This window comes from Melitaea cinxia, chromosome 30 (assembly GCF_905220565.1).
Source record: "Melitaea cinxia chromosome 30, ilMelCinx1.1, whole genome shotgun sequence".
NCBI classification, from domain to species: domain Eukaryota; kingdom Metazoa; phylum Arthropoda; class Insecta; order Lepidoptera; family Nymphalidae; genus Melitaea; species Melitaea cinxia.
The window spans coordinates 3,209,895-3,232,257 of NC_059423.1; the positions used below are offsets into that span (position 1 = coordinate 3,209,895).

At 36.1% G+C, this 22,363-nt stretch overlaps 1 protein-coding gene and 1 long non-coding RNA gene across 2 annotated transcripts in view; one reads left to right on the plus strand and one right to left on the minus strand.

Moving 5' to 3' along the window:
- Window positions 1-1,296: 1,296 nt before the first annotated feature.
- LOC123668277 lies at window positions 1,297-13,673 on the minus strand. The gene is made up of 3 exons (XR_006745553.1): window positions 13,662-13,673; window positions 8,807-8,810; window positions 1,297-1,378 (listed from the first exon to the last, which is right to left on the minus strand). It is a non-coding gene; the product is annotated as an uncharacterized LOC123668277 (long non-coding RNA).
- Window positions 5,066-22,363, plus strand: part of LOC123668276 (dynein axonemal intermediate chain 7-like) — a 60,764-nt gene continuing 43,466 nt past the window's right edge. The window contains exons 1-11 of the mRNA XM_045602040.1: window positions 5,066-5,092; window positions 5,179-5,200; window positions 6,157-6,282; window positions 7,614-7,657; window positions 8,058-8,127; window positions 8,523-8,626; window positions 9,802-9,893; window positions 10,923-11,056; window positions 16,872-16,924; window positions 17,700-17,837; window positions 18,756-18,830. Coding sequence (XP_045457996.1) covers window positions 5,066-5,092; window positions 5,179-5,200; window positions 6,157-6,282; window positions 7,614-7,657; window positions 8,058-8,127; window positions 8,523-8,626; window positions 9,802-9,893; window positions 10,923-11,056; window positions 16,872-16,924; window positions 17,700-17,837; window positions 18,756-18,830 — 885 coding nt within the window. The remainder of the gene's footprint in view (window positions 5,093-5,178; window positions 5,201-6,156; window positions 6,283-7,613; window positions 7,658-8,057; window positions 8,128-8,522; window positions 8,627-9,801; window positions 9,894-10,922; window positions 11,057-16,871; window positions 16,925-17,699; window positions 17,838-18,755; window positions 18,831-22,363) is intronic.

The following is a 22,363-nucleotide window of genomic DNA, read 5'->3' on the forward strand; positions in this document are numbered from 1 at the left end:
TTTATTTAGTTTCTAACTCTGCGAACTGAACAATATTTTTTTAACTCCATGTGGACGAAGTCGCGGGCACAGCTAATAAATAATAAACAAAGACTTAAATTCACTAACATTAGATGTAAATAATTATAAATTGTGAGATAATAATGGTATGTTACCGGCAATGCCAACAACATAACAACAAAAAAATTGATTTAAATTGATGTTAATACAAATTTGACGTGATTAATGCATAAAAAACCTACCTATATTTTGGTAGCAGCCGCTAATATGCATATTTATGAATATATTACTAATGTTTTTATTAAAAAATTTCCATACTTCCAGAGCCAGTTTGCTACAGACGATAACAGACAAGTAATAACTAAATATCAAAGTTCACTGATATAATAACAATTTAAGAAAAATATATTTCATTACTTGCAAAGCAAAGACAGTAAAATGAATTTGATATTAAAACAAAAATGTTACGTAATTACTACGTAAAACCGACCGATGGCGGGATAACCATCCAACTGCTGGCTTTGAAATATACAGGCCGAAGACGGGCAGCAGCGTCTTCGATGTGACAAAGCCAGCCCTGCGGTCTCCTACCTGCCTGTCCAGCGTGGTGACTACAGCAACACACATGAGTCGCGCCATTTTCGGTGCGAACTTGTTAAGGCCAGGAGTCATCTGTGATGACTACATAAAGAAAAAATATTGCTTAGTACTGACTTATCTATACGAATAAATAAAATTGGAGTGTCTGTTTGTAATATTAAAAAAACCGCTTTTTACAAAATGTATACACGATACATATACCAAAATAACATTTGTTACAATTTTTGTCTGTCTGTCTGTCTGTCTGCTTGTTCCGCCTAATCTCTGAAACGGCTGAACCAATTTTAACGGGACTTTCACTGGCAGATAGCTCAAATAGTAAGAAGTTACTTAGGATACTTTTAATTTACGCTTCAGCCTGAAATATACCACTGTGGGGCATAAGCCTCTTTCCCCATGTCGGAGAAGGATCAGAGCTTAATCCGCCACGCGCTGCTTCAATGCGGGTTTTCGGATATATTCCCTACTATGAGTAACGATCACAATCAGGTGTACATGATAACAACCAGGACCGACGGCTTAACGTGCTCTCCGAGGCACAGTGGGGAGACCCACAAGGACTGCACAAACACCCAGACCACGGCAAAAATATGTATTATTCTGTGTTTGTCAAGTACGGGGATCGAACCCGCAACCGCCAGCGCAACAGCTACAGACCAGTGCTCTGACCGTTGCGCCAACGTGGCGTCCTTTTAATTTAGAAAGTTATTTATTTCATTACTGCAAACTGACAATAACTTTTCTGTTAAATTTCACGCAAACGAAGTCGCGGGCACAGCTAGTCCCAAATATTATTATAGATAATATTGCAACTTACATAATTAAATAAATGACGTATGTCAAATATATAAAAAATATCGCAACTTTATTTATTTATTTATTTATATTTACTTATAGTGAACGCCACAATCACACTTTAAACATCAAACACATTTAAGGACAGTTACAGAATGTGAAGTACAATGGGCGGACTTATAGCTACATATGTAGCCATTTCTTCCAGAAGACCCAAGTAAAGGAAGGATAAATTTTACTATAAGGTCGAGACAGGGTAGTTGGTGCAGTTATATACATATAATTTACATGCTGATACAGATATTCTTATACAGAATTCCTATATAAATGCATACATACATAATACATAATCTTATTATATATTATTTTATAAAAACACTAAAAAAAAACTTACCAAAATATCCAAATAGGGTTATTTATTAATTATATTAATCACAAAAATCGTTCATTTAACTGTATGTTATTTATGTTTTATTAATAACTGAGTCTGCATCTAACCTCGCCCAAGCCTTAACTCGAACTTAGCAATTCTATAACAATTGCCGATACAATACACTACTGTTCTTAAGTGATATTTATATTCAACGACTTTTAAATGACGTTTCATACAATAATATTATTCAATTTAACATAATTTGACATCATAAATATATCAATAAAAAGTGAATATAGACTCAACAGTGATTGGTCCTATTGTTGTGCTGGTCAACGGACTAGTAGCGAAGTTTTGGGCAACACATTAACACACTCTCGCTTGACTGTTGGATCAAGGGTCGGATTTAAAAGGCAGTGTTGCTTGAAGCGGCCCGCATTGTGAGGAGGTTCCTTAGCCTGGATATTACCTGGCCTAATTACGGTCGGCCTGGGCTTTAACTTGTCACTGGAAGATTACAATTTTTATATTTTTAAATATTTATTTGTTTATTTTTTTTTTTATAATTATATTTTAAAATGTGCAACATGATGTTATGATTAATGATGATATACACATGATACATATATAAATAAAAGACCAGTGTGCTTTAGACCACACGAATGAAGTAACACTTCGTAAAAACGTAACTCTCTCTCTCTTTCTATCTTCACCAACTTATAACTCCCTCTCAACTTCCGTTCGCCCCACCAGATCACAATTTTTATAACGCTCCCGTCACGCATTCACCAGCATACTCCCCAAGTCAACTGTGCTTAAAGAAGTTTTACTTCAAAAAGTTATTTACTATATATATAATAATATATATTATAGTGACACTATATTGGCTAAGATCGGTATTATTATTCATGTCGTGTCGTCGTCGTATCGTTGAGTTTAAGTATATCTATCGCATGTTGCAATTCTCATTGATTACTATGCACTTTATAGTATTTTTTGCTTATCATGTGACAATGAGGACGCGCATCGGCGTCTTAGTTTTAACTTGCAACATTTGTACTAATTTTATTGTAAAGAGAAATAATTTGATTATATTTGACGAAGGTTATTAAATATTTACAAGAATTTTGTTTCTTTTTTTTCCATAACGATGTATTAATGGTTCCATATGGAAAAAAATATCACAAATCTCATATAAACACGGAGAAATGCTGATCAAATACTTATAGATCTTATAGCCTCTCATAACTCCGTATATTAAGGTTATAAGTTAAGGTCAAACGATTTATCCAGAGTATCAGTTCAGTCTCAGGTTCGTTTAGTATACTCGATTAGTATGTACTCGTATTTGTTGGCTAGCCCGTTGGCGCAGTTCGTAGTGACCCTGCTTTCTGCTCCGGGGGTTATGGGTTCGATTCCCAGCCCGAATCTGGGTGTAATATATATATATTTATTTATATACGTATTATTTATAAGTATGTTTATCGAAAAAAAATAATGTAGCTATACCAGTCGGCTGTTACCTATAAGACAATCATTAAGTTGCTTACTTTAGGAACAGACGACCGTGTGTGTATTGTGTAGATATTTATTTATTTATTATTTATTTGTGTAACGGTCGTATAGATGTTTGTAGTGGTATTGGCATTGTGTTTGTGTTTTGTCTGTTTTCGGACACACATGCCCAGTAGAGTTTACGCGTCGCAAAAATAAGATATGTCAATAAAAGGATTATGATGATATTTATTATGTGACTAGCAACTCGCTCCGGTTTCACACGGATGCAATGCAATGCTGATACTAAATATAAAATATAAAAAAATATAATATAATATAATAATTATATGCGCCAAAAATGTGTTTATTTACGACAGCACATTAAAAATCTTTAAAACTGTCAGCGTTCCTCTACTATATTATGCATGTATATACATATAAACCTCTCTCTGGAATCACTTTATTTACTAAAGAAAACCGTATCAAAATCCGTTGCGTAGTAAGCGACTTTATTTTATACTATGTAATGATATAGATATGCGTGGATGATTTTTGGTAGCGCTCTGAGACAATTTTACTTCATATCACTTCACTTCAGCCTATTGCAGTCCACTGCTGGACATAGTACGTAAAAAAAAGTCAAAATAAAGTACAATTTTTTCTCCTGAATTTTACAGTCTGGGCTATTTGTTTAATAATATTTAGTTAGACGACAGCTATGGTGAAGTAATAGCACTTCTTGCACTGTTTACCTGACTATATAAAACTCTTTCTCATGACCATGGTTGTATTCTTGTGGTGAGTAAAATGGCCAGATCTACTGGGGTGTGTCAAGGATAGAGTCGGCAATACATTTGCGATGCTTTTGGTACTGCCGGCGTCTATATACTACGGTAACCGCTTACCATCAAGTGAGCCGTACACTTGTTTGCTGACCTAATCGTATAAAACAAAAAATAACTGTGTTTGCTCGCAAACGAAAAAAAAAAAAACAGTTTCAATTACATCGACAAGTAATAACGTAAGAAAACTTACAAATAGTCAAGTAAATACGCATGATCAAAGATTACTCAAAAAATAGTCATCAGATCTTGATTAAAATATGAATCATCAAAATTTTACACCCAGTAAAAAGCTATACGGTAACAACGGTAACAACGGTCCGAAAAAATAGAAAAAATAGTAGTAATACATACACATTATTAGATATAACTCAAAAATTACTTGTCAAAACCCATTTAAATTTAAATGGGACCACATGACGCACCACCTTTCAATTGAAAAAAACTCATCGGAATCGGTTCACTCATTTAAAAGTTCTGAGGTCACATACGTAAAAAAAATACATTCGAATTGAGAATATCATACTGAAAGTCGATTGAAATTTAATATTATTTTGAAAAAACACCCTTTTATAAATAAATCAAACTAAAAAGTAGAAAATCTTATCAAGTTAGTGTATTGTCATCGGTCCTCGACAAGTCTAAATTTGAACGTTTGAAGTGGGTTAAAATGAAGTCCAAGGAAGTCGATTACAAACATACAAACATACAGATGAAGCTAATAAAAAGTGTTTAAAAAATAAAGATCGTTACAATATGACTGAGATGTTGCAGTTCATTGTAACATAAAAAATAACGTTACCTCCTTACTTCAAATATATTACGCAAACAAAGATACAAGCTGACATTACGAAACTTCAACTTAACGCCATTATTGTTTATTGTCATTTGTATGTATTATTATTATATTTATTCATAAATATTTACATTTTAATTTTTGATTACTGATATATAAAATATGGCTAAAAAGGATAAAAAGAAAAAAGTAGGTTTTAAGCTTTTTTTGATTGGAAACAAAACAACTTAATATAACTCAAGTTTTAAAAAAAATAACATAATTTACAATTTCAGGATGAAAACAGCGAACCGCCAGGTAACAAATATGTCATAATATTTTGAACATACGTACACACACGGTCGTCCGTCTGTGAGGTAGGCGACTTAATGCCTATATTTCAGGTAACAGTCGATTGACTTATAAAATATGCAAAAATCGTCGTGTATGTAATAGTAGCTTTTAGCCGTGGTTTTTTTTTTAATAAAAATTATCTCGAATGTGTACAAAGTTTCATAATGATCGGTTAAGTAGTTTTTGCGTGAAAGCGTAACAAACAAACATACATTCATATTTTAATATTAATAGGGATTATTCCGTGTCCTTTCATAAAATAAATAAATATCTATAAAATACACACAGTATCGTCTGTTTTAAGGTAAACTACTGAATTCTTGTGTTATCGGTAGCAGCCAGATGATATACCTAACTACATTTTTTTTTTCGATAAACACATAAATAATACTTACAGCTTACAATGCAGATATCACACCCAGACTCAATGGGAAGTTAGGGTGTCACTGCAAACTGCGCCAACGGGCTAAACAATTGGTGTTAGTTTGCTGCATAGTACAACAAAAATTCATTAAAATAATAGAGTCAGTTGATATATGTATGCGTTGTTAGCAGCCCGACTGGGATTAGGTATACCTCGTCCTTACATAAGATCACAGCTAAATAATACTGCTTTCAAGCAGTGTTGTGTTCATGGTCGGCAACGGCATTGCGATGCTTCTGGTGTTGCAGGCGTGAGGGAGATGGTAATTAGGTGAGCCGTGCGCCTGTTTGCCGACCTAGTTTTACAAAAAAAGTAGTGTTCTGTTTTTGTGGTCATGAAGACATGAGACAGTGAGAGCTCTTGTGGAAATGTTGTTTTACTATTAACAAATAATTAAGGATTTTCAGGCGTCCACTGGCTAGGGTAACCGCTTACCATCTGTCAGAACATACGCTTGTTTGCAATTATAACATACTATCAATATTCTAATCTTAAGATGCTGATGCCCAAGATGAACTGCTCCTGGCTACTACTGATTTCGAGCCTGAACCAGAAGAAGTCCAGTACACAGATACTTCTTACACCAGTGCCTCTTTTGAATCATTGCCACCTGTTATTGAAGGTACATACTATTTATTTCATATTAGCTTTTATAACTACATTATATATATTTTTTTTATTTGTAGTTTTTTCTTTCATACCTTGTCTTCACAATTAAGAAAACTACAAAAAAAGCGTTATTATTCACTTTGGTGCAGTCGAAATCATTTTTAATTATAGAATGCAATCATTATTTTTTATATAAACACCTCAATCAATGGTTCCCATAACGATTTAATCCTGTATCGCACACATAATACAGATGCACAATCATGGCTCACCTGTATGGTCTGTAAAAATGTTCGTCATGACACGCACCAGCCAGAAATGTGACCACTATTCCAACGCGTCGTACGTGTAACCAATTATTAGACTATCCTACTTTTTAACGAATGCTTAGGCAACTAAACTAGTTAGAATCAGAATATCTTCTTCATTAATTACTTTATTCGTTAATTATTACTTGGTACCTCTCATTAATTAATTAATGATCATTCATTCATTCACTGACACATTGTGTATTCATTTATCATATGATATACAATAAATACCAACCCGCCTGCCACCGTGGTGACTATGGGCAACAAGGCCTATGTCCAGCAGTGGACTGCTATAGACTGAAGTGATGATACAATAAGCGAAAAATTGAAACGTAGATATCAGACAAAAATTAGTTAAAATTTGTAAATATTTTCACAAAAAAATATAAAAAGGTATCCAGGTTACATGAAACATTATTTGAAATGTATATTATGTAGGAAAAAGTAAAAAACTCGGGTTTAAATTTGTATCAAGGACGATACGATTTTATTAAATCAATACTCTGCTTCCAATAGCAACTCGTAACTAACCTACATGCATTAGTCAGTAAATCGTATCAAAAACGAATACAAATAACTTTTTTTACATATTCATTAGGTGATATAAAATTTTTATTGTCATTATTTCTTGAAAGACTGACGTTTCTTGTATTTATTACTCGTGTTTATTAATTCTAATGTTACAATAAAATTTAATTTCATTGCAATATATAGGATTAATCTTTTAATACTGAGTTACATACCTTTTTGCGATTCTGCAGCACTCATACACTGTATTTGAGTGTGATATTAATTTGTTACTTTTGTTCTTATTTTTAATCTTTTAATTGTGTATGTGGAATGACGAATTGTGAATGAAGGTTTTATATATCTATCTACGATCTACCTATCTAATATAAAATCGATATAGATTAATATTTCTTTGACTATAAAAACGTATATTACAGAGAGAAACGCATAATTTTTTTTTTGTAAAAATTATATAATTTATATACATTTCAATATAAATAATTAAATAATGTTCTTTTCACAGAACCAAAACCCAAAAAGAAGAAGGGAAAAAAACGAACTGAAGAGGTCAGTTGATACATAAGTTTTAGCTTTACTTTTGACTGCAATTCTTCAAGTAATGACGATTCAAAACTTTCACTTCGACTTACGTTGCCAGTCCAAATACCAACAATTCCAGTAAATTGAACATCACCTTCGTTGTACACACTTTTTCACAGTAGACATTGCTTGTTCATTTACAAATATTATCAAAAAATCAAAATCGAAAATTAATTTATTCAAATATGCTTCAACAGTACTTTTGAATCGTCATTTTTCAAATTAAAATTATATTTGTTTTCAATTAATTAACCATAATTAAAGTTACAACCGATTCGGAATGTAGATTTTGTTGAGATGAATCGACAAGAAAGAGCGCAGTTACTCTTAAAAAATTAGTTTATTATATATGTGTACTTGTTCTCAGACTGTTGAAGAAATTGTCAAGAAGACAAGCAGTGAGTTGTTCCAGTGGTCTGAAGATTCTCTTCCAGCAGGTATAATTAACTGTATATTATTTGTGATAAAAAATTAATTCTATTTTTTTATTTTAATGGACGTTGAGTGTTTACTTCAAATAATCTCGCTCGCGCTAGATCAAGATCTAAAGATAAGATTTTCTTTACATACCCAAAATTATGATCTTATATTATAATTTATCCTTTCTGATATAAGTGTTAGTATTACATATATTAGAAATATAAAAACGGGTGAGATAAAGGCAACACTACTTTTCACTATTTTTATAACGTCAGTAAAAAAAAATAAAACTTTCTAAAAATGTGATTGAAGTAATTTGAATAATCTGAACCAACGCAAAACTAAAAAAGTGATTAAAAATAATGATGACCGGTACCAAAAAATAATTAACGTATTAAATATGTCTCAATAGAAGAGCAAGTTGCAAAAGTTGAAGAAGAACAGGTTGTAGTCAAGAAAAAGGGCAAGGGAAAGAAAGGCAAAAAGGAAAAAGAAGACATACCTGCTTTCGAAAAGGTAAATCTTCAAAATTAACCTGAATAAGGACATATACCTGACCCAAAAGCTTATCTTGAAATATCTTGCACAAAATTTAGAACAGGTCGACTGGATAAGTACCCCATTTGTATATAAGATCACAGCTAAATAATATTTGGTACTGCTTTCGAGTAATGTTTTGTTTCAGTGGTCAGTAACGTAGCTATGGTTGAGAATAACAGGTTAGATTCGGCAAAGTGCTAACGATGCTCCTAATATTGCCGGCGTCTATATGCTACGGTATTCGCTAACCCGCATTAGAGCAGCGAGGTGGATTAAGCTCTGATCCTTCTCCTAGATGGGAAAAGAGACCTACGTCCAGCAGTGGAATATTACAGCCCGAAGCGATATATTCTACGGTATTAGCTTACCACCAGGCGTACCTTAAGCTTATTTGCAACCTTATAAAATATATGAAAAGCAAATTTTATATAAGCTTTTGAGAGTCACTTCTTTTTCAATATACCATTCGGCACATAAGGCCACATACTCCTAAAACCATATATAACATTATAAAAGTATTTGTTAAGTACAGATAGATATCAGCTTATGTCAATTTTATTACTTTATAGGTTTTTGTCACGTGTATGATATAAAAAGTGAATATATTACCTCATTTGAATTCAAAATGAGCTCCGTCTTCCAAGCCACTGTTTGAAAAAATCTTTGGTGTTAGGACGTATATGAAACGTCTTTAACAATTTGATTTTTATTAAAAAAAAACGATAAAACAAACTTTTTTAACAATGTTTTAAATTCATTCAAAAAAATTGCAAAAGTGGACTATTTTTAATCCAGTAGTGTGACTTACAAAAGAAAAATTCAGCTAAAAAATATAAATTTTTTCACTAAGTTTTGTGGGTGCATCTTAATAAGTATTTAATTGCTGTGATAATCCAATTGCTGTTAATATTTTTTAATTTTTTCGGAGCAATTTGTAATATATTAGACAATTTTTTTGTCGCTAATATATAAAAAAAATGAAATCGTACTATTGTTCTATGAAAAACTATTTTTCATAATAACTTTTTTTTACTCTCTTTACCCAAATCAAAACTTTTATATTTTTGTATATTAGGGTCTATTATTCTAAATTAAAATATTAATAAAACCTTGTTCCAAATAAAACATAAAAATTAAATCTAACGAAACAGCCAAAGAATTGGAAAAAGATGAATAAGAAAGAAAGAGAAGCTTGGCTTCTGCAGAGGATAGAAGAATGGAGAGCGGAGAAGGAAGCAGAAAAGTTAGTTCTTAAAAATGTTTCAAACTTTGCCAAGACAGAAGCATCATATTTTTTAGCTAGTTGTGTTTTACCCGTAATGTAACCAACATAGATAGAATAAAAACAGTTGAGCGTACTATGTTCCATATGTATGTTTGAGTGTATTAAAATGTGTGTGATGAGAAAAATGGTGGTGGATTCTGGTAATGAATACATTTTTGGCCTTTGTCGTTAAAGACAAATCTATTTCTGAAAAAGACAAATCTTTCTTACATTAGACAATGTCTATTATCATATTCAGTTTTAGTTTTATCCAGTGGACTGCAATAGTCTAAAGTGGATACAGATTTTAGCATGAATGTTAAATTTTAAGTAAGTATCTTGAATTTTAAAAACGATTTTTCGGTAAAGAATTGCTTTGGTTATGAATTGTAAATATGTACTCCCTTGAACTGTGCAGTATTACTTTATTTTATTTAGGTCTTGACTATTGAAATTTGGCGTTTGTTTCGCCGGTATGTATCGATTTCGTTTTTTATACAATTACTGGGAATGCGTTGTGTTGACAACGGGGGTAGGGTCAGCATAGATGTTGGACGTTGTGATGTTCCTTTTGTTGTTATTTTCCATAATTATGCTAAAGTTACCACTTACCAACAGGCGGACTACGGTCCAGCGTATGCACTGATTTGGCACTATTGTATCATTGACTAACTGAGGTAGGGCACAGCAGGAATTTCCAGCTCAAAATATGGAGCAGCTCGACTAGGGTAGGGTACTACCTCAGTCGAGCTCTAGGTATAGAGACCTTGCAGAAGATCACAGCTAAATAATACTGCTTTCAAGCAGTATTGTGTTCCTGTTGGTGAGTAAGGTGACCAGAGCTCCTGGGGGGGATTGGGGATTTGGCCGGCAACGCGCTTGCGATGCTTCTGAAGCTGCAGGCGTATATAAGCTACGGTAATCTCTTACCATCAGGTGAGCCGTACGCTTGTTTGCCGAACTAGTGATATAAAAAAAAAATATTTTTTTTTCTGTATTTTTCTATAGACAAGCGATTCTGGCTGGTGCGAAAGAGAAGAGAGCAGCGCTGGCTCGAGAACGGGCAGAACTAATGGCTAGAGACATTGCTGAGCAGGAAATCAGAAGAGATATACTGGCAAAGACAGTTAATCTTTTTCATAGTACGATGTAATTTTAAATACCTTAGTTTAGATGATTTTAGATCACTTTTGGAAATGAAAATTTATAATCAACGGTACTGACTAAGCTATGAGTTCTGTATCTTTGATACTGTATACAGTATAAATATAGTTTTTTATTTTGTCAGATATATCATAAGACAGTAATCACATTTTTTCGTAGACCTTACGACCTACGTTGTATTATACCGAATAACTTTTTACTGGGTGTATCGATGTTGATGATTCTTATTTTATTCGAAAGGTGATGCTTGTCATGTGGTCTCATTAAAATTTGATCGAGATCTAATGACTGATTACTTTTTGAGTAGTCTTTGATAGCGTACTTGACAATTTTTTCATCTACTTAAATTGAATTACTTGTCGATGTACATAATTTAAAGCAAACACAATTATTGTAATATCAACACCAGCCAGCTACAAGACATTTAACAAAAAATATTTTATCGCGTCTTTTTACTAGATAATTGTGTTTGCTCGCAAACGAAAAAAAAATCGACTTCAATTACATCGACAAGTAATACAACGTAGGTCGACGAAAAATGCGACAAGTAAAAACGCATTATGAGATATAACTCGAAAAGTAGTTGTTAGATCTCAAATAAATTTAAATGGGACCAAATGACATACACCACCTTTCGATTAAAAAAAAATATGTCGAAATCGGTTCACCCAGTCGAAAGTTCTGAAGTAATATACATAAAAAAAATACAGTCGTATTGAGAACCTCCTCCTTTTCTGGAAGTGGGTTAAAAATACGAAGACCTCCCGACCCATTATTTAAATTAATATTACCACATACATATGCACCTACCTACAGATTAAATATAAAGTAATGGTTCGTTATTCTAATATGCGTGTTGGCGTGTTGGCGTGTTGGCGTGTTGGAGTGTTGGCGTGTTGGCGTGTTGGCGTGTTGGCGTGTTGGCGAGTTGGCGTGTTGGCGTGTTGGCGTGTTGGCGTGTTGGCGTGTTGGCGTGTTGGCGTGTTGGCGTGTTGGCGTGTTGGCGTGTTGGCGTGTTGGCGTGTTGGCGTGTTGGCGTGTTGGCGTGTTGGCGTGTTGGCGTGTTGGCGTGTTGGCGTGTTGGCGTGTTGGCGTGTTGGCGTGTTGGCGTGTTGGCGTGTTGGCGTGTTGGCGTGTTGGCGTGTTGGCGTGTTGGCCTGTTGGCGTGTTGGCCTGTTGGCGTGTTGGCCTGTTGGCGTGTTGGCGTGTTGGCCTGTTGGCGTGTTGGCCTGTTGGCCTGTTGGCGTGTTGGCCTGTTGGCGTGTTGGCCTGTTGGCGTGTTGGCCTGTTGGCGTGTTGGCCTGTTGGCGTGTTGGCGTGTTGGCGTGTTGGCGTGTTGGCGTGTTGGCGTGTTGGCGTGTTGGCCTGTTGGCGTGTTAGCCTATTGGCGTATTGGCGTATTGGCGTGTTGGCGTGTTGGCGTATTGGTGAGTTGGCGTGTTGGCGTATTGGCCTATTGGCGTATTGGCGTATTGGCGTATTGGCGTGTTGGCGTGTTGGCGTGTTGGCGTGTTGGCGTGTTGGCGTGTTGGCGTGTTGGCGTATTGGTGAGTTGGCGTGTTGGCGGGTTGGCGTATAGGTGTATTGGCGTATTGGCGTATTGGCGTATTGGCGTATTGGCGTATTGGCGTATTGGCGTATTGGCGTATTGGCGTATTGGCGTATTGGCGTATTGGCGTATTGGCGTATTGGCGTATTGGCGTATTGGCGTATTGGCGTATTGGCGTATTGGCGTGTTGGCGTGTTGGAGTGTTGGCGTGTTGGCGTGTTGGCGTGTTGGCGTGTTGGCGTGTTGGCGTATTGGGTGATTTCAATATAAATTGTCTCAACTCTCTAGATAACAGTTTTTTAGTGCTTGGAGATTTTTTATCTAACTTTGGCCTTCGTCAGCATGTTGCTGCGCCAACACATTTTACTTCAACCAGTGACACCTTGCTCGATCTCATTTGCACCGACGCAAATGTGGTCCGAGTCTGGGTTGATCACAGACCTTCACTAAGCGATCATGCGCTGGTTGCATGTGAGCTAAATATTCCGAAAGTTAAAAGTCGACCTAAATCTGTATATTTTAGACCTATCAAAGATATAGATCCAGTTCAGTTCAATGCTGTAATATCATCTATTGATTGGAACGCATTGAGTATGGGGAATGTCAATGAAATAGCAAATAACCTTACATATAATTTATTAGAAGTTTTTGATTACCTCGCACCGAAAAAACTAGTCTTTATAAAACATAAAAGTTACCCATGGATTACACATAATATTCGTCTAATGATAAAACGTCGTGATGAAGCCTATCGCAAAGCCCGCTCAACTAAGCATCCCGCCATGGTGGCGTACTACCATGAACTTAAGTCGATTGTTGGTCATGCCATCCAAATTGAAAAAGACACATATTTTAAAACATATGTCAGCTCATATGTACGAAACCTTAGAACTATGTGGAAACACATTAAAGAAAACGTTAATTTTAAACGAACCAATGATACACTGCCCACTAGTTTGTGTGATCCGGATAGGATGAATAGGCATTTTCTCAATGTACCGGGGGATAATTCCGTAGCAGACTCACTTTTAGACTATTTCAATAAAAACAAATTTGGTTCATCTACATTTAAATTTCAATTTGTGACCGTAAGAGATGTAACTCAAGCTATACGAGAACTAAGATCTAATGCAATTGGTATTGATGACATCTCGCTAGATATGTTGACTCTATCGTTCGATTATATATCGGGTACACTAGCAACACTTATACATTACAAGAGTATATCGTCCTCCATCTTTCCGAGTATGTGGCGTGATGCTGTGGTGCGTCCTATACCAAAAATTTCTAGCCCTTTAGAGTTTAAAGATTTAAGGCCCATAAGTATCTTACCATGTACTTCTAAGATACTAGAAAAGGTTATCTGTAGGCAATTAGTGGACTATCTAGAGCGTAAAGACATATTGCCCAAGCTGCAATCGGGATTCAGGAGGCACCACAGTACCGCTACGGCTCTTGTGAGTGTGCTAGATGATGTAATTTACGCCCAAGATGATGGAAAAGTAACCATAATGGTATTACTCGATTTTTCCCGCGCCTTTGATGCCATTAATATAGGCTTGCTTCTAGCAAAACTACGATTTTATGGACTGGAGGAGGCCGTTGTCTCATGGTTCGCAAGCTATTTACAAGATAGACATCAAATCGTAGAAATTAGAAATGAGAGGGAGAATGTGATTTGGTCGCAGCGCAGCCCCCTTGTTAGAGGAGTTCCTCAGGGATCCATACTTGGACCCATATTGTTCAGCATATATTCGGGAGACGTAATTAAATCTATACGAAACTGTAGGTATCACATATATGCTGACGATATACAAATCTACCTATCGTTCAAGCCACATGAGTTGGAAAAATCATTGAAATTAATTAACGGTGACCTAGAACGCATTTTTGACTGGTCGAAATCCAATGCGCTGGTTTTGAACCCAAATAAAACAAAATACATAGTCGTTGGCACCCGTCACCAAGTGCAGTTAGTGAAGAGCAAAGCCCCTTCTCTCGAAATAAACGGTAGCAGGATTGAGGGTGTATGTGAAGTACGGAACCTCGGACTATTGTTGGACGAGAATATGCGATTCGAATCGCACGTGTCTAATATAGTACGAACTTGTTTTTATAGGCTTAAAGTTTTATATCGCATCAGGGATTCTCTTAATGAAAAGCTGCGCATAGCACTATGTGAGACACTAGTACTCTCTAAGTTTAATTACATAGATGTCGTTATAGGGCCACGACTACTAAAGAGAACAAAAAAGTCCATACAAAGGGTTCAAAACGCCTGTGCACGCTACTGCTTCCACATACCGCGGCGAGATCATGTCACTTCTTACCTGAATCAGGCGTCCATTTTGAAAATGGAGAACCGTAGGCGATTACACTTAGCCACAGTGTTATTTGGAGTCATTAAGCATGGCGTACCTACGTATCTGGTTGACAAACTTGAGTGGACACGCAACGTTAACACCACGCACTGCACAAGGTCATCTCAGTATGCCCTAAGCTTGCCCATGCACCGTACAGCCGCTTTTCGCGGTAGCTTTAAATATGCTGCTACTAAGTGTTGGAATAACTTGCCACCACCGCTACGTAATTTAACAACCAAATCAAGTTTTAAAAAACTCTATAAAAGAATCTTACTTTTAGGGCAACAAGATATTTAAAATTATAGTCTGATCATGGCAAACGTGATAAATTATATGGTCTATATTCATTACCAATTTAGCAGCATTCGTTGATTTGGTCGCAAGTGCTCAGTACTATTGTGTGTCATCGTATTATATAATTGTATGTGTGTGTATGTGTTCATGAATATGTGTATTGTCATGTAGGTCATATTTTGTCTTTAATATGTCACATATTATAATTTATTGCTTTCCTTAGTGTATTTATTATATATTAGTATAATTATTAATAATTAATATTTGTTTAACTTTAATTTCGCATTATTATTTAATTATCCTTCTTACTATTGCCGCCAAAATGGGAAAACGAATGGTAGTCCTGAAAACCAGTGTCAGGGCTTTTAGTCCTGAGAATAGCTGAGGTCCCACCTTTTTGTGAGACACACTGTCGCCGCGCTACTATCTTCTTTTATCGTCTATTTTTTATTTTATTTTATTTATTTTTTGTTTTTTTATTACTCATATATTGTATTAGACCTAAGACTTTGATTGTAATGCCTGCCTCTGATGTTATATGTATATGCATATATTGTGTATGTTAGGAACAGTGTGTTTTGCAAATAAAGTTATTATTATTATTATTATTATTATTATTGGCGTGTTGGTGAGTTGGCATGTTGGAATGTTGGCGTATTGGCGTGTTGGCGTATTGGTGAGTTGGCGTGTTGGCGTATTGGCCTATTGACGTATTGGCGTATTGGAGTATTGGCGTATTGGAGTACTGGCTTGTTGGCGAGTTGATAATTGGCGTCTTGGTGAGTTGGCCTATTGGCGTGTTGGCATGTTGAAATGTTGGCGTATGGCGTATTGGCGAATTGGCGAGTTGGCGTTTTGGCATGTTGGCGTGTTGGTGTTATGGGGAATTGGAGTGTTGGCGCGTTTGCGTATTGGTGAGTTGGCGTGTTGGCGTATGGCGTATTGGCGGGTTGGCATTTTGGCGTGTTGACGTATTGGCATATTGGTAAGTTGGCGTGTTGGCGTGTTGACGAGTTGGCGTCTTGGCGTATTGGCCTATTGGCGTGTTGGCGTGTTGGCGTATTGGAGTATTGGCGTATTGGCGTGTTGGTGAGTTGGCATGTTGGCGTGTTGCCAAAAATGGTGCGAAATTATGTGTGTTGCCCATAGTCACCACTGGGCTCACCAGTTAGTAACCGTAGGGCTGGCTTTGTCGTACCGAAGACGCTGCTGTCCATCTTCGGTCTGTGTATTTTAAAGGCAGCAAGTAGTTGGATAGTTATCCCGCCATAAGTCGGCTTTTTTAGTTACTAGGTGGTAGTGGAACTGTGTTATCCTTTAGTCGCCTCTTACGACACCCACGGGAAGAGATTGGCTGCCTGTTTATTCTTTACTGTATAATCTCAGTCTCTTCATATTTAGTAACAAAATTATTAGTAACAAACAATTTATATAGCTTTTTGATTCTTTTGATTTAGAATTTCTGCGTTTTTAAAATTTTGGACAACTATAAGGAAAACTCCTATAACCTATTGTTCATAAAGTTAAGAGTAATTATGTATATAATTATATAAGAATAATTAAGATTATTATGTATCTGTATTTCAGGATTCGAAAAGCAAAAATATGAATTTGGAAGAAAAAAGCAACTCGAATCTGAGGTACATTTAAACTTATAGTATTATAAAACATATAATATTTCGAAAGAAGAGTATGAAGGAGTTGTTATGTAAATAGACAGTTACAGTTATTTTGATGATATTGATTAATTGACAAAGCTGGTATAACTAGTTTAAATAATAAATAATTGTGTTTGCTCGCAAACGAAAAAAAAAACCGACTTTAATTACATCGACGAGTAATACAACGTAGATCGACGAAAAAATAGTCAAGTAACTACGCGTTATCAAAGATTACTCAAAAAGTAGTTATCAGATATCGACAAAATTTATATGTGACCACATAATAAACATCAGCAATCGATTAAATTAAAAATTATCAAAATCGGTACACCCAGTAAAAAGTTATTGCGGATTTTCGAGAGTTTCCCTCGATTTCTCTGGGATCCCACCATCAGATCCTGGTTTCCTTATCATGGTACCAAACTAAGGATATCCCCTTTCCAACAAAGAAAGAATTATCAAAATCGGTAAATCCAGTAGAAAGTTATGCGGTATAATACAACGTAGGTCGACGAAAAAAGCGTCAAGTAAAAACACATTATTAGATATAACTCGAAAAGTAGTTGTTAGATCTCAAACAAATTTAAATGGGACCAATTGACACACACCATCTTTCGATTCAAAAAAAATTGTTGAAATCGGTTCACCCGGTCAAAAGTCTGATGTAACATACATAAAAAAATACAGTCGAATTGAGAACCTCCTCCTTTTTTGGAAGTCGGCTAAAAAGAACTAACTAATGTTGTCCCAACAGTGGCAACAGTACCTACGCTGTGATGGTCTCCCTGATCCTCGTGTGGTGACACAGATGAATACATACATACACGTGTGGAGAGAGAGCGGTGTGTGTGATGATGATGAGCTGAACCGTAGATGTCAAGAAGTTTTACCGGTAAGATTAATGGTTCTGGCTAAATACTTAGTATTTTACAGAAGAATTAATTCTACTTTCTGTGTTATTCTTTACCGTCTGTATTATGGGGAGATTACCGTCTATATTATGGGGAGTGGTCTGAAGAACTCTTTGATATGGCGTCATCGTTTTTGTTTTTACTCTTGCACCCTTAGCTGTAGGATTAAGTATCATCTACATCACCTGAAGGCATGCTTTGCATCAAACTTGCAAGTTCATTTTTTTCAGCGTATATACAAATTGTAGTATTACATTCCACCTGAGGTTTTTCCTGAGCGCTATAATTTAGGGGTTTTCATGCGACGAGTATCACACACATTATCCCTAAAGGCCGGCAACTCCTCTAATGTTGTAGATGTCCACAGACTTCAGAAGTCATTTAACATCAGATGACTTCGTCCACTCGTTTATCTGGGGTTTTTAAAAAAAAAAAACAGCATTAAACTTAACACATGGTGTCTGTGATAACCTTTAGAATTCAAACAATTTCTTTACATAGTCTCTTCTGTAATTAGTGTTGTATGTCTTTTCTACGTCTATAAAGATCGTAATCGTTCATCGCGAGTTATCAAATGTTGTATCAATCTTACTAGAAATCCAGTGTTTCCCATCAAATTATAGAAGATCACAGATAAGCAATACTACTCTGAAAGTAATGTTGTGTTCCTGTGGTGAGTAAGATAGCTAGAGCTCCTGGGGATACTCCTTATTTAAGGTGACGATTGAGTCATCAGCGCGCTTCTCATGCTTCTGGTATATTTGGTATTCATAGGCTACGCTAACCGCTTTTCATCAGGCGAACGGTAGCCTTGTTTGCCATTTTAGTCATTAAAAAATTGTTATCGTTTAAAATAGTACATAATATTTCCATATTGATTAAGAATTACGTTATTTCAGATGTTAGAGATGCTAGAAGAATTTATCGCAAACTCCAGGCAATACACAGCACTGCAGACGAAAAGTTACAATGAGGTGACATTTCATTAATCGCATTTCACGCATATTGTCATGATTTATTAAAAAAAATTATCAATTTTCGTGATATATTAATCTCAGGACCTTCTAATCTAATCAGACCCATATTTTTTTTATTGTAATGATTTAATGAAATGTGAAAACGCTAAAAAAGTTGTAATATTTTTTGAACACTAATTGTTTTGAATCAAAACGTTATTTCTTATTACTAGCCCGTTGGTGCAGTTTGTAGTGACCTTGCTTTCTGCTCCAGGGGTTGTGGGTTCGATTCCCACCCCGAGTCTGGGTGTAATATAAATATTTATTTATATATATGTATTATTTATAGGTATGTTTATCGAAAAAAAATACTATACCAGTTGGCTGTTACCTATAACACAAGCATTAAGTTGCTTACTTTAGGAACAGACGACCGTGTGTAAATATTTATTTATTTATATATTTATTTATTGATTGCATAAAATGTATAAATGGGCTATGTCACCACATCATCATCATCATCACATCAGCCTTTCGCAGACCACTACTGGACATGGGCCTCCACAAGTTCGAGCCAAAAATGGCGTGAACTCATGTGTTTTGCCCATAGTCACCACGCTGCGCAGGCGGGCTGGTGACCGCAGGGCAGCCTTTGTTGCACCGAAGACACTGCTGCCCGTCTTCGGCCTGTGTATTACAAAGCCAGCAGTTGGGTGGTTATCCCGCCATCGGTCGGCTTTTTAAGTTCCAAGGCGGTAGTGGAACTGTGTTATTCCTTAGTCGCCTCTTACGACACCCATGGGAAGAGAGGGGGTGGCTATATTCTTTAATGCCGTAACCACACAGCAAAAAAAATACTACCTATAACAGTCCGCTGTCACCTATAAAACAAGCGTTAAGTTGCTTACCATAGGAACAGATAACTGAGTGCGTATGTTAAAAGATATTGATCGTAATTCAGATTTCTCGTGTAGTATATGATTTTAAGATCAATCGATATTAAAGCTATTAACGTTTACTTTTACTTTTAAATAAAAGACTCGTATGGTAAAGATTTCGTGTATTTTCTAACCAAAATAATAACGAATAATGAATGATAGATGATGAGCGTTACAGTTTATATTTTTTAGAACAAAGAAAAACGAATCGTGTGAAGTTAGGCGTCCCCGCCCGTCGCCCTCTCATTTGCTGATGAGCGGCAACTACATAGCATAAGAAGCGCCACTGCCCACTAGATGTCGCTCGAACATGGCCCCCACCTCGAAAATACCTACTTCCAAAGAAAAAGGGTCTGAGCATGATGTGGCCTCTTTGGTTGCGCCCTCGTCTACCGGCTGCAACGGCAGCGGGCAGATTTTTGAGAAAGCTCGTTAAACGACGTCCGTTGATGTACAAATATCTGCAACACGAGCAACACCATCCTTGCCTAAATAGGTGCGTAAAATCCTCCCCAATCTCCAATTCAGAGGCGGGAGATTATCCTCATTCATAAGCACCAGGGTGTCAATAGAGATGTCGCCTGCCTTGTGTTTCCACTTGGTTCTGAGCTGGAGCTCTGACACAAATTCCTTTGCCCATCGCTTCCAGAAGTGTTCCCGCATTTGGTCCACCCTTTCGTAGCGAGTGAGACAGGTGGTGTTCCAAGCAGTGAGATTGCTGGCAGGCGCGATCAGCGGTCGCCCAATTAGGAAATTAGCTGGAGTAAGAGGAGATAAATCATTAGGATCAGAGGGCATAGGAGTTAGGGGACGGGAATTCAGAACAGCCTCGATTTGTGTTAATACATTACATTGTTCCTCGAATGTTAAATTCGCGTTACCGATTACACGTTTCAAATGAAACTAACATGATTTTATCCCTACCTCCCATAAACCACCAAAATGAGAAGAGTAAGGTGGGATAAACATGAAGTTTATGCCAATATCAGCTGCAAAATCAAATATTTTATTGATGTTTTTATTGAGTTCACGTAAAAACTCTTTTTCAGCCAAAACGACATTTTTTTCGATGTCAGAGAATATATCTGCCGGCTTACCACGACGAGAAATAAAACGCTTAAGTGCCAGAATATAATCTTGTATGGAGATGCCAATGACAAATTCTAAATGTATAGCGCGAGTAATAAAATATACAAATAAACAAATATAAGCTTTAACAATCCTAGCTCCTCTCCCTTTACGATTTAATAAATGAACTGGTCCAGCATAGTTCACGCCACAACGGATAAACGGAAACCCGACTTCTAAACGTTCAGAGGGCAGATTGCCCATGATGGGATTCAAAGTCTTACCTTTCATTCGCGTACACATAACACAGTTGTGAACTGACTTTCTAGCTAAGTTCCTAGCACCAAGTAAAGAAGACAATAGCAGCTAAGGGCCACCATGTAACAAACGTTTATGTTCACTTTTAAACAATAACACTATGTATGAGTCGATGTTTACTACACAGTAAAATAGAGTGTTTATTATCGAAACTAAAACATTAGTCGCATTAGAAATCCTACCACCAACACGTATTAGTTTGTTATTGTCCTTAAAAACATTTAATCTCGCGCTTTTATTAAATTCTTATTTGTCTACAACCTGTTTTAAATAAACAACCTTAAACGTCCGGAAACGATTGCAACTGAGCGATACGCGCTAACTCTGATGTATTTAATTCCTGCACAGACAAATGTAAACAAATGTTATGCGTCTCACCACTACTGCGACGTCTACGCGTGTTATTAATGAAACGCAATAGATACGCACCGATGCGCTTCAACTTATTATAGGACGAGAATCTATTGAAATCAATAAAACTATTATTACAAGGCTCTGTACATCTTAATACAATAGGTTTCGATCGTAATTCCGGTAAATTATCGCAATTTTGTAATAAATTCTCATGTTTAAACTTAAAATTGTGTTTTCGTAAACAACTAGGTCCGTGCCACCATAGGCTTGACCTTGTGAGCAGTTCGAAGTTAGGACTCCTAGACACTAGATCAAGGTTATCCTCACTTTTTATATGTAACCACCGCGAGTCACCGTTTAACTCGTTTAATTCTGTGACTCTGTTTTATACAAATGTTTTTAAAGAGTGCGGAGACATCTGTATCCAATCCATCACTACAGTGAAGTCTGTCCAAAAATAAACATTATCAAATTTTAAGCGCAATGAATTAATTATCTTCTTATAAAGTTTCGCACCTAATAATGCCCCACATAATTCCAATCGTGGGATGCTAATTGTTTTTAACGGAGTGAGCTTACGTTTAGCACATAACAGATTTACCTCCGCATCAGAGTCGGAATCATCGTATGTACGTACATATGCACAGGCACCGTGAGCATCCTCAGACGCATTCGTAAATATCTGAAGTTCGGTGTGTTGAGTGTGCAAGCTCCTTACGAATCGTGGAATGCGTAACTCACTCAAACGGTGTAATGTTTTGATATAAAAATTCCAAGCTACAGTGACGTCATCAGGTACTACGTCATCCCATCCAATTTTACTTAACCAAAGACGTTGCAACAATTTTTTTGAAATAATGACCGCAGGAGCTA